Source organism: Trachinotus anak, unplaced genomic scaffold, assembly GCF_046630095.1.
Source record: "Trachinotus anak isolate AG129_WGS33_773 ecotype Australia unplaced genomic scaffold, CSIRO_AGI_Tana_v1 ptg000023l, whole genome shotgun sequence".
NCBI classification, from domain to species: Eukaryota; Metazoa; Chordata; class Actinopteri; order Carangiformes; family Carangidae; genus Trachinotus; species Trachinotus anak.
Window position 1 is genome coordinate 6,220,643 of NW_027273874.1, and position 15,125 is coordinate 6,235,767.

Consider the following 15,125-nt stretch of genomic DNA (forward strand, 5'->3'; position numbering starts at 1 on the left):
CCCATCAACTTGTGATACAGACAATATTTACAGAACCTCAGCTGTTCATACTTAAATTCATAATTTGAATAAATATTGGATCAGACTCGGATACTTAGAGGAGTGTGATCAAGATGTGATCAAGATGAGACTTTTTTGTACTGATCTTAACTCAAGGGCCACTTACTGGCTTGTTCCAGGGCTTTCATCCGTATCACAACTGTCCTCATCAGGAAAGCTCATCTTCATCAGCTGGTAAAGACAATGTGATGAGGTCAAAAGCTCCAGAATATCCCAGTAAGTGGACTTTTTTTTTGTAACTACCATTTCCAATATCAGGAATGAGTTCTTGAGATTGTTTCTTCTTCTTCTGACCATTCACATTTATCTTGTGATCTTGTAGTAAGCCAGGTCATAACAAGTGTATTTACCCCACTTGTCTATAGCATCCCACTCTCTTTCATTTCCTTTAGGTATTTAGATAACCACTGAAGGAACCATTTACTGAGAAAAGTCTTGGGTTTCATAGAAAAGAGAGACTGATGGATCTGTGTTTAGAACGACGAAATCAAATCATAGTCACATATTTATTCAATGAGCATTTTTATTGAGTAATCACCTGTATGTGTCTGGTATTTACTCTGGTTTGGAGTGATCTGAATCTAATTATATGCAACGAATGAAAACAACTTTGAAGGGATCACTTCTCTGGCACTAACTTCACATAATAAATCACAATGAAAGCTGAAACTAATTCATACAGTGGGTTTGTCTCGCAACAGCCGTCAACTGGAAACAGATGCATCGATAAAGACATGACAACACACTGGCGCGCGGCGCACAAAAACACAGTGAGGCAGGACACAACCGAGACAGGACGCTGATAATGGTGAATTTAATTTCACGCAGTCAAATCAGATTAATCAGGCTCGTCCTGGAGGTTAAATCCTCTTTGAAGTGCTGGATCTTCCTGGTGACGATGTGCCAGTTGGCCAGTGGTAATAAGTCTCCAATCAGCATCAATCACTTTGCTGCAAATGGACAAACGCAAAGAAAAAACGACTTCTCCGTGCGAACGCCACGTTTAAATGCTTTACTCGTTACTTCAAACCTCGAGCCACTGCCACTTTTAAAATGAAACCAGCTTTTACATCCATCAAAGCAGAGCCATACCATCAAGATCTTTTTCTTATTTGCTTCTCCTGAGGGAAATATCAGGATCTTCAGCCACTAAATCCTCCACTGTGTCCGCAAGCTAGTCTCTAACTTTGTCTGTGAGTTAAAGCAGCTGGTGTACAGTGAGCTTTTAGAGCTTTTCTGTCTGAAAACAGCTGCCTGCTGCTGGTGGAAACGACGCTCTGAGCAGTGAAAGTGAACAAAAACATCAAATAATGGGCTGCAAAACCAAAACAGTTAGCTGAAAGAGGCTAAAACGCTCAAAACACAGGTTAGGTTAAGATACAGCACAATATTTTTGCAAGGTGCTTGTTCTCATGACACATGATCTTTTTGTGACCTCACTGGCCATACGTGCTTCTCCAGGGTCAGCAAAAATATCCAAAATGAAGTTAGGGCCCCAAATTTCTGCAGCACCGACGTGTTTTTACTGGCTGCACAGAGCAGCTCCCAGGTGTGACAGTGTCAAAAAAACAAAAAAAAGAAAAATAAAGTAGATAAATAAAGTTTCCAGGCTTCCAAAGACGAGGTGAAAGTTTATGAGTCCCGGGTGGAAGAAATGTAACGGCCCCCCTGGTAGCAGATGAGGCCCAGACAAGCTGCCCTTCTGAACCTTTAACGTGTTAAAAACAGAGCAGAATAATATCATTCAGTTCACAATAGAGGATCTATGAGGAACTGGATTGTAATACAACATCTGAAATATCATGAGCTGCGTCTCTCTCTCTCTCTCTCTCTCTCTCTCTCTCTCTCTCTCTCTCTCTCTCTCTCTCTCTCTCTCTCAGGGAAACACAGTAGCAGTGTGAGCAGTAGCAGCCAAACTCCCTCTCTTGTTTTATAGCTCAGTCTAATTCATTTAGTGTCTTTGTCTCCCTTTCTGTCCTTAATCGTACATGTTTTGAACAGGAGTTTTTCCAGATGTTGTTTGAAACCACTAAAATCAAATCTGTTCAAATTACGGCTGCAACTAGTCATTTTCATTATCAATTAATGTGCTGTCTGGATTAATTGTTTGACATTTTGTCTATAAAGTGTAAGAAAATAGAATAAAATGCTAATTAATTACTCCTATAAATGCTAATTCTTTAAAAACGTTCTGATACTGCTAATAGTATCAGAAATACCTCTGATACTGCCTGAAATACATTATTGGTATCAGCAAGTACACAGGTCTATGCACAGATTCGATGTCATGTAACTTTAAAGTTTTATACACAGACAAAACTGCAGTTTTCCTGAAAAATGATTCTTCTTCTTCCCTGCTTTAAAACTGTAGCCTACACAAGAAGTTGCATTCGCAGCCACTGCTGGTTACTGTTTTTAGAGAAGTGAAGAAGAACTGACTTCAGATATACAGTGTAACGTTAGCTGTTAGTAAAATGTCAGTTTGCAAGGCTTTAATTTGGAGGGTGGCTCTAGTGTAGAAATGTTTTTTTCAAATGAGATAAAACAGAAATAAGAAATGCTCTGTGGTGTTTGTGTGTCTGTTCGTGTTGTACAGAGGGTTTAACCTGAGTCATGGCAAACAGCAGGAGCAATCATATCACACAGGGTCAGTGGTACACAGCTGGTAGTTGGTTTTTTTTATGTAATGTATCCTTGTACCTTGTATCCGCTGATACACAAGTTCAGGTATTGGGACACAAAAAATAGAGACAACTCTAAAATGCAAAGGTATTTTTTGCTTCAATTAATCGATTATAAAACACGTTGCCGATTCATTTTCTCTAAGTCAATTAATCATCGAATTGTTTCAGCCGTAGTTCAGATTCCTCATTGGACCTGAAAACTAAAGATAAAATATTCAATAAGGAAAGCAGAGTCAGGAGAGAACCAAAAACCCAGCGCTAGAGATTAGTTGACATGATGAGGATCCAAGACAAAGGAAAACAAAGACTGAACAATCATTTAAGTCAGTGAAATAATTTAGTGGGACAAACAATTTTACATTTACATAAATTAACTTCTGTGTCATGATTCTCTCTGTATGGATTTTTTTTAGCCCTTCCACAGCTCAGCCCAGAAACACTGAAGCCCTTCCATAAGGCATGACATGGTTTTTGCAGCATGGTCTGTGTCTTCGTCTGTGATTGTCACGTTGCCAGTCTGAGAGTCTGTGTGGCAAGACAACACTGCATAGTTCCCAGGCTGGAGTCTCAGGCCGCATCACTAATCTCAAGCGTCTATGACAAAAAGACATTTCTGGGGGGTTCCCAGGCTGTCACCGAGTCTTTATGGAGTGTAAGTATGTGTGTATTAGAGCTTCTTCTCACACTCCTGTATCCTTCAACCCCGGGGCAACAGGAAAGCTCACAGAAGGAGGGAGGGAGGCGGAGGAGGGGGGAGGCGTCCGAGCATCCATCAGCCCAGCTCAGAGCGCTCTGTCTGGGCTCGCTGTGACGGCCGGAGGGCAGGCACGGAGCTCCCCAAACCTCTCTTTGTCCCCCCTGATGTCTTTATCTTCTGTTGCACACACTGACGAGAGGAGACGAGCTGGAGAAGATAATCTGTTCCCACCTCCTTTAAATGTTTTCCTCGCTCTCAGGTGTGGCGGAGAAACGAGGTGGCAAACGGAGGAGGGAGGGAAATTTCTCTCTCTCTCTCTCTCTCTCTGAAAAGCAGCGGATGTGAAATATTCCATTGACTTATTCCTCATGTGTATCGAACATGAAACTGGGGCCAGCGGAGTCAGTTCGGATGAGTCACTATTTCTGAGCGCTTTTTTTTTTTTTTTTTTTTTTCCCCTCAGTGGTGCACTCACTTATGGAAAGCCAAACACACATCTCCAAAAAAAAAAAAAAAAAAAACTTCAACGTTCTCCCGTCGTCTGTGCAAATGCTAGGCTCACTTGGCTTTCTGTGAACAGCTTTTTAAAGTTGAAGAGGTAAAGGTGCGACTGTACGAGCTGGTGTCTTCTTATCCCCTGGTCTACAGAGGAGAGGATGGAGGGATGAGGAGGAGGGATGAGGAGGAGGGAGGACGAAGAGGTTCAGTTGAAAAGGATGGAGTCAGGGTCTCTGTTGGCGATCTGCGCCATGTGTTTCAGTATGTCCTTCTTAGTGATGATTCCCAGCAGCCTCCTGGTGACAGAGAGAGAGAAAAGGGAAGAAAAGTGAGGAGGGAGAAGCAGATTACTTCATATCATACTTTGTTTGCTTCGTCATGGAAAGTCAAAGAAGTGACAGAAAGCAGAAAAGCACGCATCGCGCCAAGGTCTGGCCTCCTATCTGACACTTTGGCTCAGTTCAGTTTTATTACAGTCCCAGAGGGAACCTGGCTCGCAGCAGGAGACGAGAGCCACATAAAAACACAGAGTTAAGAGAGCGAGGGAGGCAAAACACGAAGGCCGTGATCACACTAGGAACAATCACAGCTGACACTTCAGTGCTAAACACATCCACATCCCGGTCAGGATGGTTAGGAGCAAAACCAACAACTACGTCAACTTAAATTGAGTCAGATTTATTCTTTGTGGAGTTCATGCATCCAGAGAAACAGGAGGCAGAAACTGGTTTATGGTGCGCAGTGATTAATTGCGCAACACCCCCACAACATTCGATTCCAATTTAACACAGCGACAGCGCTGGCAGCTGACGGCCCAACGTGGTCAGACGCTGGAGCAGATTCTGAGAAACTCTGAGCAGAAGTGAGTTCACATTTCGACACAGGAAGGAAGACGCGGCCTGAAGGAGCAGGAGGAGAGAGGTGCTGCCTTAAACTCTAACCCTTAACAAGACATTTTGTCATATACCATTATCCTGTTATCACTTCAGCAAAAGCAGCATAAAGTTTAAAGCTGCAAAAGAAGAATTTAAAGGGTGCAGGTTAACACTGTATCACTATCTGCAGCAGGAAACAGTCCCTGTAAAACTCATCTTTCACTCTGCTCGAGTAAAGTTCACCAGAAAGTAGTTCCCAGCTGATTTATAAAAGAAAAGATGAAAGTATATAAAGTTTAAACAGAAACAAAACTGAAGTGCTCATATTTGGTCCCTGTAAAGTCAGACGTGTCCTCACAAGTCAGGTCCACCACCTCACCCCACATATATCTGTAAACCTGGGTGTCAGCCTTGATTCTGAGCTCTGCCTTCATGCACACATCACTTCTGTTGTTAAAATATTTACTATCAGGTAAGAACTATTTCCAAACAGAGAAAGTAATCCACACCTTTATTACAACTCAACCTGACTATTGTAATTCTTTGTATTTAGGCCTTCTCCAGTCGTTATCTTGCTTGCAGTTGCTCCAGAATGACGAATGTTGACTGGCACCGAAAGGTGTGAGAACATCACCCCAGTCTTAGCTTCTCTTCACTGGCTCTCTATTCACTTTACAAATTCATCTAAGACCTTGCTGATCACTTTTAAGACTCTTAATAACCAGGCGCCCCCTAGCATCACAGACCTAATCCCCTGGTACTCAGCTCCTACATCTCTCAGATCTGAAAGCTCAGAGCTTTTTGCTGTTGCTGCTCACTAACCTTTTAGTCTGCTGTCTTTTTTAATTAATAATTGTGTATTTGCTCCTTGTTGTTTTCTGGTACATTTATATGTTTCTGTATACAGTATATTTAGTATGCTTTCCATTTTATTTTTATTTATTTTAATGTCCTCTGAACATCAGCTCAAGCTGAAAGACAGACGAGGTTATTCTTGTTTTTTCATGGGTTTGTTGCGAAATAACAAAATGTAGAATCTCACCTCCCTCATCCTTCAACAAAGATGAACTTTTAAATATTTTACGCAAGGTGGACAGTGTCAGAAAAAGGCCCTCGAATTGCTTGGAGGTCCTCCTGCGATCATTTGTTGGTGAAACAGAGAAGAATTTGGTGGAAAACTAATGAACCGTCAGTCGTTCACACATGCAGGAGTGAGGAATGTGAGTTTGACAAGTGTGATCGGGATCAGAAAAAGTCAGAGAGTGAAAACGCTCAACAAAAGAAAAACAAACTTTCAAGGCTGGGAGGATGTTTTTATGATCTCTGTCGTCGTTTTCTGACTGAAGCTGCTCTAACAATATTAAAACTAAATGAATTGTAACCTCAGACGAGGAGGGTTTTCAAGCTCCCACGATAAACAAAGACATGTCATCTAGACTCGACTCCTGCCAATGAAAAGACCTTCAACTGAAGATACAAACTAAACTACAGACAGTCTGGGAAAATACCTTTGATGCCAGTCAGTGCGATGAAATACACATTATCCATCTTACAAGACGACCGCAGAGGTCATACGCTGCGCTTCACGTAGCCTCAAGGTCTCTTCTCTCTTCGTGTGTCATTCCCAGACAGTGAGTGATTCACTGGCTTTAAAGCTTCACGTGAAAACACAGATTCTGCCTGTTTAAGCAGAACAGACAATAACTTTATTCATCCCGTCTTCCTTCCCTTCACTGTCCCCTAGTTCCTATTTACCTCCAGTCCCATTAGAAAAGAAATGTTTTTGCGATTCCACAAAAAATATTTTTCCATTTTCATGCCACATGTGGATCCACTTCTGGATCTATCATTGCACCGATGAGCAGCCCATCTGAAGCAAATGTGTGCGGGTCCCGCAGAAGTCGCTGCGGCTGTCAACGGCCTTTCAGCAGCTGTGTACGCTGTCACAAGTGCCCATGGGCAAGGCAGTGAGTGAACCTCAAACCGCTCATTTCCTCTGGTGGAGAGGAGCCTCTAAGCGCCCGGAACACGTAGAGCTGAAGAGAAGGGCGCTCGGAGGGGTTTTGTTGACAGCTGGTTTTCTTTTTTCTTTTCTTAGATTTGGTTTAAATTACAGCTGATCCAACAAGTCCACTTCAAGGCAACACACACACACACACACACACACACACACACACACACACACACACACACACACACTGATGGAACCGCTGGGGATCGAACCACTGACCCTCTGATGACCTCCTGAGCCACAGCTGCCCTTATGTAGGTAAAAACCCTCAGTACACACAGAATGAAAACCACACTGGATAAAAAGCATTACAGCATAAACAGCTGCTGTTCATTTGATCTGCTGATCAAACCAAACCCCATAATCTTATTTAACCAAATAAGGTGAAGACAGGATGAATGAATTTGTCTGTGTTGCAGCACTTCTTTCTGTTTTAAGCTGTTAAAAGGTGAGTGGATTTTTACACAGTGTTATGTGAAGCTTGAAAACTAACAACCATCATCTCCTCTTGCATCTGATTTCTTTTTTTCATCCGTTTTTGTCTTTCTCCTCTTTCACTGGTTCTTTTTTCCCATCCTGGGTGCACCAGGACCAGAAACTAAATAACTAACCGTCACAGCCACAAGTCGATGGCAACGTTCCTGCTGGAGAAGGAATCTATGCATATGTATGTGAATATACTGTATGTATATATGAGGGAGAGAAAGTGACAAAGAGAAACCACAAGTTGTATCATTACACGTGTGTGTAGGATACTAAAAACCCGTGTTTGACAGCACTGGTAATGTACACTATGTCTATGCTCTCGTGAAAATACACATGATACCATTTCCAAATCCCTAAAAGCTGTTTGTTTGAACATGTCAGAGCTTCCATCTAAACAACAGACGCCCGTGTGTGTGGAAAATGAATGAACCACTGATTACAACTACTCTCAGGGGGTTTATCTTTTGTTCTGGTCCGCCTGAATTTAATTCTACAGACCATCATTGTCCATTTGTCAACACAGAGACAAATATAAAGTCTGACAGATGGCTGGATCGTGTGTGAAATGTTTGGCCTTGGTGGAGACGGAGGTGGTTTTGTGGACGGGGACAATTTCAAACAAAGGGGAAAAAGCAAGCTTTGGTAAATATTTGAGAGTTTAGACCAAGTTTTCAAACCACTGACTGAACAGCAGCTTCAGTCTTTGTTTCTGTGCAGCTACACAGCTCTATAGCCATCTGAGGTATTTAAACCACACACTGTATTAACATTAGTGGAGCTGAAACGTGATGGACAGAAAATTCATCGGGTACTTTGATATTTAAAGGTCCATATTTTACACTTCTCCTGTGTTTTATCTGAAGTGTTGATCTCCATCAGAAGATACATTTGTGGTTTTAAGAGCCAAAAACTATCTCAGTGTAGTTTTACATCTCCTCTCTCAGGCTTCTCTCTGGAGCTCTACTAACAACAGGTTGGTGAGCCAATCAGAAGGGAGGATCTGAGGCTCTCTTCTGATTGGCTGACTGAGTGATCGAATAAAAATAAAGCAGATTTCAGGTAAACACTCGGAGAAACAAAATCCTGCAAGGTTAGATGAGGGGTTGAGGTGGGCTGGGTTTGGGGCATGGCTAAGAGTGCTGACTGCTTTGTTGTGACATCACAAAGTTACCGAAGTCCTGATGGTTCGTTTTAAGGCTCAGTTTCTGAATACAGGCTGTGTGCATTTCTCTGTAGACTGAGGCTTTGATACTTAATATAGAACCTAGACCTGCTTTATAATCAGAAAGGAAATCTACCTTTATACAATATGTGACCTTTAATCATTTTTTTTCCTTATATTTCAGAAATGGTCAAATTTGATGATTTCCCGCTTCAGTTTTTCTCGAAGACTTCAGAACTGCTCTTCTTCCTGTGTGTCCTGGTTGGTAAATATGATGCAAGCTTTACAACTGTAGCATCTCTATCTGGTCAACAGGGATGTTTTCCATTAAAAGACCCATCTATGAAAGCCCAAAAGCCATTACATAAACAGACAGATGAACCCAGCAATGTTACTGATACCATGTCGGAAAGGGCTCTAAAAAATGTCCACAGTAAAGTTCTCCTACTCTCCCTCTCTCCATTATCCATTTATGTCTTCCTCCTTAAGTCTGCCTCCTTGCTTTTCTTTTAATGCATGACCAAGGCTCTCCTACACATTCATCTGTCACTCCTTCATCCCTCCGTGAGCACTGTTTCCTAAAAATGTCTCACTTTAATGTCCACAGGAGTGGGAGTGTGGTCGGGTTCATGTATTCCTCCCATCTATCAGTCCCACCCACACGGGTTTTCAGAGGAATAAAAAATAAATTTAAGGTATAAATTCTGAATATGTTTTTCTTTTACGGACTTTCTGGATAACAGATGGTCAAAACTGACGCCCTACAGTGTGTGTGTTTGTTCTCACCCGTTATGTGTAACTAGACACTGACGTAGCCCCAGTTTCCTGAAAATATCCACAGTGATATCCATGGGTGTGTGGTCTGTAACCGTGAAGGGGCTCAGGTCCATGATTCCTCTGAGGCGGAGCGGAGGCGGGGCATCAGCAGCCTGGGAGGGAGCATGCTCAGTAAAGACCACCTGGGAAGCGCTGACGACTCCCTCCTGACGCTTCCGGGCGTTGTCTGAGAGGAGAGGTGGGTGACGTTTATTATTTAACGTGAGAGAGGATGTGGAAAAAATTGGGACAAACGACAAATAAAAAGAAATAAAATTGTCACAGCAATTCCCGTTACAACATACACAAAGTATGTTTACATGCAAAAAAGTCTTACCTATTGATATGAGCAGGTCTCTTCTGAGCACAAATCCTACGAGCCTCTGGGACTCCTGAGAGACAACCACAGGGAAGCCACTGTAGTGTGTGGTCTCCACCAAGGCCTGGGGACAAATACACACATGTCATAAGCTACACAACATCTACAAATACCTCAATGTTGACAAGTGCAATTTTAAACTGTGCAACTACCCAATATATATTTTTTGCATTTATATTTATATAGCATATTTGTATATCATAATATAAGGACATACTTTTACATTTTATGTTTATATTTATCTTTTAATTGTAAGTTATTCTCTACTCTTTGCTGTTACATTTCTATTCTTGAGAGATCAACTATAACGTCAAAGTGTTCTGATGATTCTGATTCTGAATCCACATGAAACACAAGTCGTTTAAAGTTTTTTCCATTGTCAGTTGCAGTAGCTGTAATAAATGATAACTACAACATGTGTCCAACATGCCCTTAAATCTTGAAAACTTCAAGTGAAAAGAGCTTCTGGATTCTGAGAGACTGTAACTGCAGCTGTAACTGTGTGAATAGTTGGAGTTTACAACGTGGCCTGTGCAGGACTTGCTTCTTACAGTAAATGTAAGGAACATGTTTTTGCAGGTGTTTTCATCTGTATTCAAATCTACATCTTTTGCTTTATTATAACCACATGTACTCTCCGTGTATTTTTATGCCTTTTCTGCTCCACATTCCAGTGTGTTAGGATCTATTATGTGCATACGTGCGCCTACCTCCACCTCCCCTACAGTCATGCCCTCCTGTGTGAGCACGGCCAGCGCAGGGTCCGACCTCCGGGGCCTCATCACGTCCACAGCCAGGCTGCTGTGCTCAAATTCCTCTTTTGGCTCCAGGAACGGGTACCCGTTCAGCCGGATGTGAGCCTGCGGAACACAGACGAGTAAATATCAAACTGGAAACCATGATCTCTTCAAGCGAACACACGTGACAGAGCTTTAACATGTGAACATGTGTGAGTGGGTTTTCAGCTGGAGAGGAACCAGAAAAGACTTTCGGTACACAAAGCTTCACTTTTTAAACACACAAACATATCAATAAATATCTTCAACAGCCACATCACGGACATGCCGGCCTCACCTCGTATATTCCCTCTCTTCCGAAAGCATCCGCCACCCATTTGCTGGTCATGGTCGCAGCCATGAGGGGAACAATGTACTCCAGCCCGCCAGTCAGCTCGAACATGATGACCACCAGCGACACCGTCATACGAGTCACTCCACCTGCAGGGAGACGGGTGGAGATTAAAGGTTAGAGGCGACTCAAACAGGACTCATAACCCTGGATGATTCATCTGATGTGAGGAGATTACAACGCTAACACAGTGCTGCTATGATGGGGGTCCATAGGGCTGAACTTGATGCCTCAGTTCTCTTCATCTGAACTTCTCGCTAAAGAAAACTGGATGTGAAAGAGTCTCATTGTGAGTGTTGTATATCCATTTTTGAGGGGATGAAAACAAACTCTCTTTTGTTCATTGCTGCGTCTTTCAAAAAAAATGCAAAAATGGAGACGATTATATTTTCTCAGAATTGTTCCCTGATGTTTGTTCGTTACACTCACATGACTTTTAGTAACAGGATTAAGATCATTAAGGAGATATTGTCCAACCGCGTCTAACAGTTGTCTCGTATTTTAGAATCAATGTTTTCCAAGGAAAAGAAAAATGTACAGATGAATTTTAAAATCATTCACAGCCTATAAAATATTCAATTTTTCTCAGTGATGGGCCAATGGAATATTTTCCGTCCCTTATACTGTAAAATAACTGCCTGCTGACAAGGCTGGTAGAGGAACAAGTTACACCATTAAACTGTGGTAAAATCATAAATCTTGAATCTAATGTGAAACTTCATTGCTCTGGTGCCACATTGGACTTAGAAAAATAAAACCAGTCATCAGTCAAGGGATGATTTACTTTGGTGAGCTGACGTAAAGCAAAAATATCAGGACACAAATGTCAAAAATCACAAATTTTATGCAAAAATGAATGTCACAATAATAAATAGGGATCCCATAAGGATGCTATCAGCACCACAAAACAACTATGATATATCATACACATGCCATGACGGCGTCTTGTGGACAAGAATAATAAAAGCACATTTCAAATTTAGAAGTTAAGGACATAAATGGCCTGTGGGTGAGTACTGGAGCTTTTTTTTTAAAGCGCTTATGAGGAAATTACAAACAGAGGGACACATTCTGAAGTAAAGTGGATTAGATATTCGGCTTTTGCTACATCAGATGAGATCTATTTGTTTCTGGAAGTGATTTTTAGCCACTTACATTAAAAGGCTGTTGTAAAGCACATCATGTTCTTACACCGGTACAAACTGAGACGGATATATCAGTCACACCCTGTAAACTTTGTCCCAGATGGATGAATCTGTCGTGTTACTCTGATGGCTCTGAGAAGTTGAAAGCCTCCGCTCATGAAAAGAATTTAACAGCCATCTGTTGTTATACAAAACACCAGCTATCTGTTTTCTGTGTTCTGACAAAGGAACAGGGAGGTGGAAGTGGACACTTTATTGTTGCCGTCCATTGACACTTCAGGGACATGCTTTCCATAACAACAAATGGTAACAGTTAATTGTGCATGTTGAAGTACTTCATTTAACACAGCCTTTCCAACAGTGTCTGCATTTCCTTCTGACGTGTGATGTCTAAGAACTGATGCATAAATTCTACACAGTTTGCAGACAGTCACATCTTAAAAAACAAAAAAAGTCAAATGATTTCATGAGACTGAGTTTTGACAGGATTGATTCAATAATAATGTGAACTTCTGTGACGGTGCAAAAAGTAGTTTCTGTCTATAACAAGGTTATTGTTAACTAAAACTAATAAAATAACCAAAAACCTCATGTGAAAAAACATTTTCATTGACTGTAATAAAAATAAAAATGAGGCTATAAAAAACAACAACAAACTGAAACTGTATTGTGTTTACAAAATTAACTAAAATAATCTAAAATTATAGAGAAAGTGTGTTTAGTTTTCCTCTCGGTCAGTTTAATTCATACATTAGCCTATGGTGTTTTAGGTGGATATGAAATCTTTCTTGAAATCTATCTGGCTCTCAGTGTACAGCCAGTACTGATGTGAAGTAATTTATTGTAAATTAATTGCAGTGATGAGCCACAGAGCTGCAGCTCCTACAACTGGTGCTGGGCAGTCCAGTTCATTAATGAGTTCATTCATCTTTTTAAATCTCATCAAAAACTACAGCTAACACTGAAATTAATAAAAACTAAACCTTCTTTAAAAAACGAATTAAAACTAAATTGAAATGAACTAAAATCTAAAACTATAATAACTTTGGTTTGTAATTGACTTTGAACAAGAGAGAATAAGGCAGATCTCTGCACTACAATGAAACAAAAGAAAACCTGATTTTATAAAATATTTTAAGCCCGTTTTTCACTTGTTTTACAGAATCCAATGAGGAGATTTTTTTTCTGATTTCTACATATGTTATGTAGGATAATGTTCACAAACAAAGGAGACGCTTTAATTCAATAGCATAATTCAAAGCGAGTGTAAGGTCTCCCTTCATCTAGTGATCTGAGACCACTTAACAGAGTCTGGGAACCAACTGAGCAGAGTTGTCCAGACATTCTTCTCCCCACCCACATCCATCTGCTCTGGGCACCCCAAGACATTCCTCAGTCAGACTGAACATGTAATCTTAATGCCTCTGGCGTGTTCTCGTTTGTATGTGCTAAGAATACCCCCACAGAGAGAGGCATGCACAAAATATCCCAATCAAACGCCCCAAACAACAGCCTTCATCTATTCCAAGCTGCTTCTGAGCATCTGAGCATCCTCACGCCTCCCCTCAGGGCGAGTCCTCACACCCCGTTTGGGTTGTTTGTTTCTTTATCGATTTGTAAATCAAGAGTTTCGCCTTCAGGATAATCTCCGACCAAATGTACTTTACGGATCTGTTTATCCAGCTCATGCTTCATCATGATCAACATTAAGTTTTTGTTTTGTTTTTTTTTTTTTTTTTTTAAATTGTACACCACCCATCTTTCAAACAAATCACACACCAACTCATGAGCTTTGGGCCAGATGTGTCTCACCTAAACACGCAGCAGCTCCGACCATAGCGTAGAGCCCCGGGGTGATGCAGTCCGCTCCCGGTGAGCACCACCCTTTAAAGATGACTGAGTCGTGGTTGTAGTAGGCCAGCTGCTCCATGCCGACGCCCAGCAGTCTCCCAGCGATGGCTCCAACCGCCATACTGGGGATGAAGAGACCAGAAGGAACCTGGAGGGACGGATGGAAGGAGAGATGACGTATTAGGCAGCGCTGCTTAGCATATTCATGGGTTTTTGACAACGTGCAGGTAAAGATAGAATGAGAATGAGATTTATTGATTCTCACTCACAAAACAAAACAAGACACAAAGTAATGAAGATGCTTTGGTTTCCTCTTTTTTTTAGTGATGTGAATTTTTGGAAACCTCATGACAACAACACAATTTTTTCACCAAAATTAGCAGGTAAAAAAAAGGCAGTTAACACCTATTACATTTCCAGATGAGTTTACCTCGACAGATACAAAACAACATCAGGGCTGTTATCACTTGCAGTTACAGAGCACATACACACACACAGACACAGTGGAGAAAGGGTGAGCTGTTAGCTGCAGAGCAGACTCTCATCCCTGGGTTGGTGCTCCTGTAAGTGTTGGAGAATCCGTATGAGACGATACAATCGGCGATTGTGTGTTTTTGAAACTTATTTCAGGGCTGCAGCTCACTCCTGCAGGTCCCAGCGCAGTGTAGCCACAGTGTCTGTTGTTTAACTGGGCAGCAAAAATGAAGCGAAAATTAGCCTGTTTACACCTGGGTGTTGTGTTTACTTCAATGCCCATCAGAGCCAGTGCTGATAAATAACAGGCGTCTGCTGCAGAGTCATTTGATCCAGGTGTGAATGCAGATTGTAACCTTTTCCATTCCCGACAAAAGCCAGATGTTTGTGGGTTTTTTGACCAGTGTAAAAGGGCCTTAAGTAGAAAGCAGGGCCTCTACTGTCAAACTCTTACTGTCATTCATGTCTGTAGTCCACTGGACTACAGTATTAAAGATCACTGGCAGTAAAGCTGACTGGTCTTGAAGGTCACTTTCTAACAAATAAAGCAGAGGGAAATATGTGGACGTTATTAAATCCAAAAGATGAACTCGGGATAACTCTTGTGAGCCCTGTAAACTGTCTGGGTGCTCTACTGTGTCTTCTGTTCTTATGTCAACATAACAGTATTAACAATGCCTGTTCCCCAAACCCGTATTGTTTTTCATCATCCTTGTCATTAAAGAGACAAAGACATCTTCATCCTGTTGAGTCATGTTTGGATGGACACCATTCTCTCTAACATGAAAGTTAAAAGCAACATCCAAATGCATCGTCAGCCAAATGAAGTGCACGGTTTAATAAAGACACTGTGGCTTTG

The 15,125-nt window shown here is 41.5% G+C and overlaps 1 protein-coding gene across 3 annotated transcripts in view; it reads right to left on the bottom strand.

Moving 5' to 3' along the window:
• Positions 1-3,062: 3,062 nt before the first annotated feature.
• clcn5b (chloride channel, voltage-sensitive 5b) overlaps positions 3,063-15,125 on the bottom strand; it is a 33,134-nt gene continuing 21,071 nt past the window's right edge. For 2 of the 3 annotated variants that reach the window (XM_071459184.1, XM_071459186.1), the window contains 6 exons: positions 13,754-13,940; positions 10,743-10,885; positions 10,379-10,528; positions 9,627-9,732; positions 9,260-9,476; positions 4,007-4,235 (listed from right to left, as the gene is read on the bottom strand). In XM_071459184.1, the coding sequence (XP_071315285.1) occupies positions 4,145-4,235; positions 9,260-9,476; positions 9,627-9,732; positions 10,379-10,528; positions 10,743-10,885; positions 13,754-13,940 (894 nt within the window). In that variant the 3' untranslated portion in view covers positions 4,007-4,144. Of the gene's footprint in view, positions 4,236-9,259; positions 9,477-9,626; positions 9,733-10,378; positions 10,529-10,742; positions 10,886-13,753; positions 13,941-15,125 lie in introns of all 3 variants that reach the window. The other variant, XM_071459185.1, reaches the window with a different exon arrangement.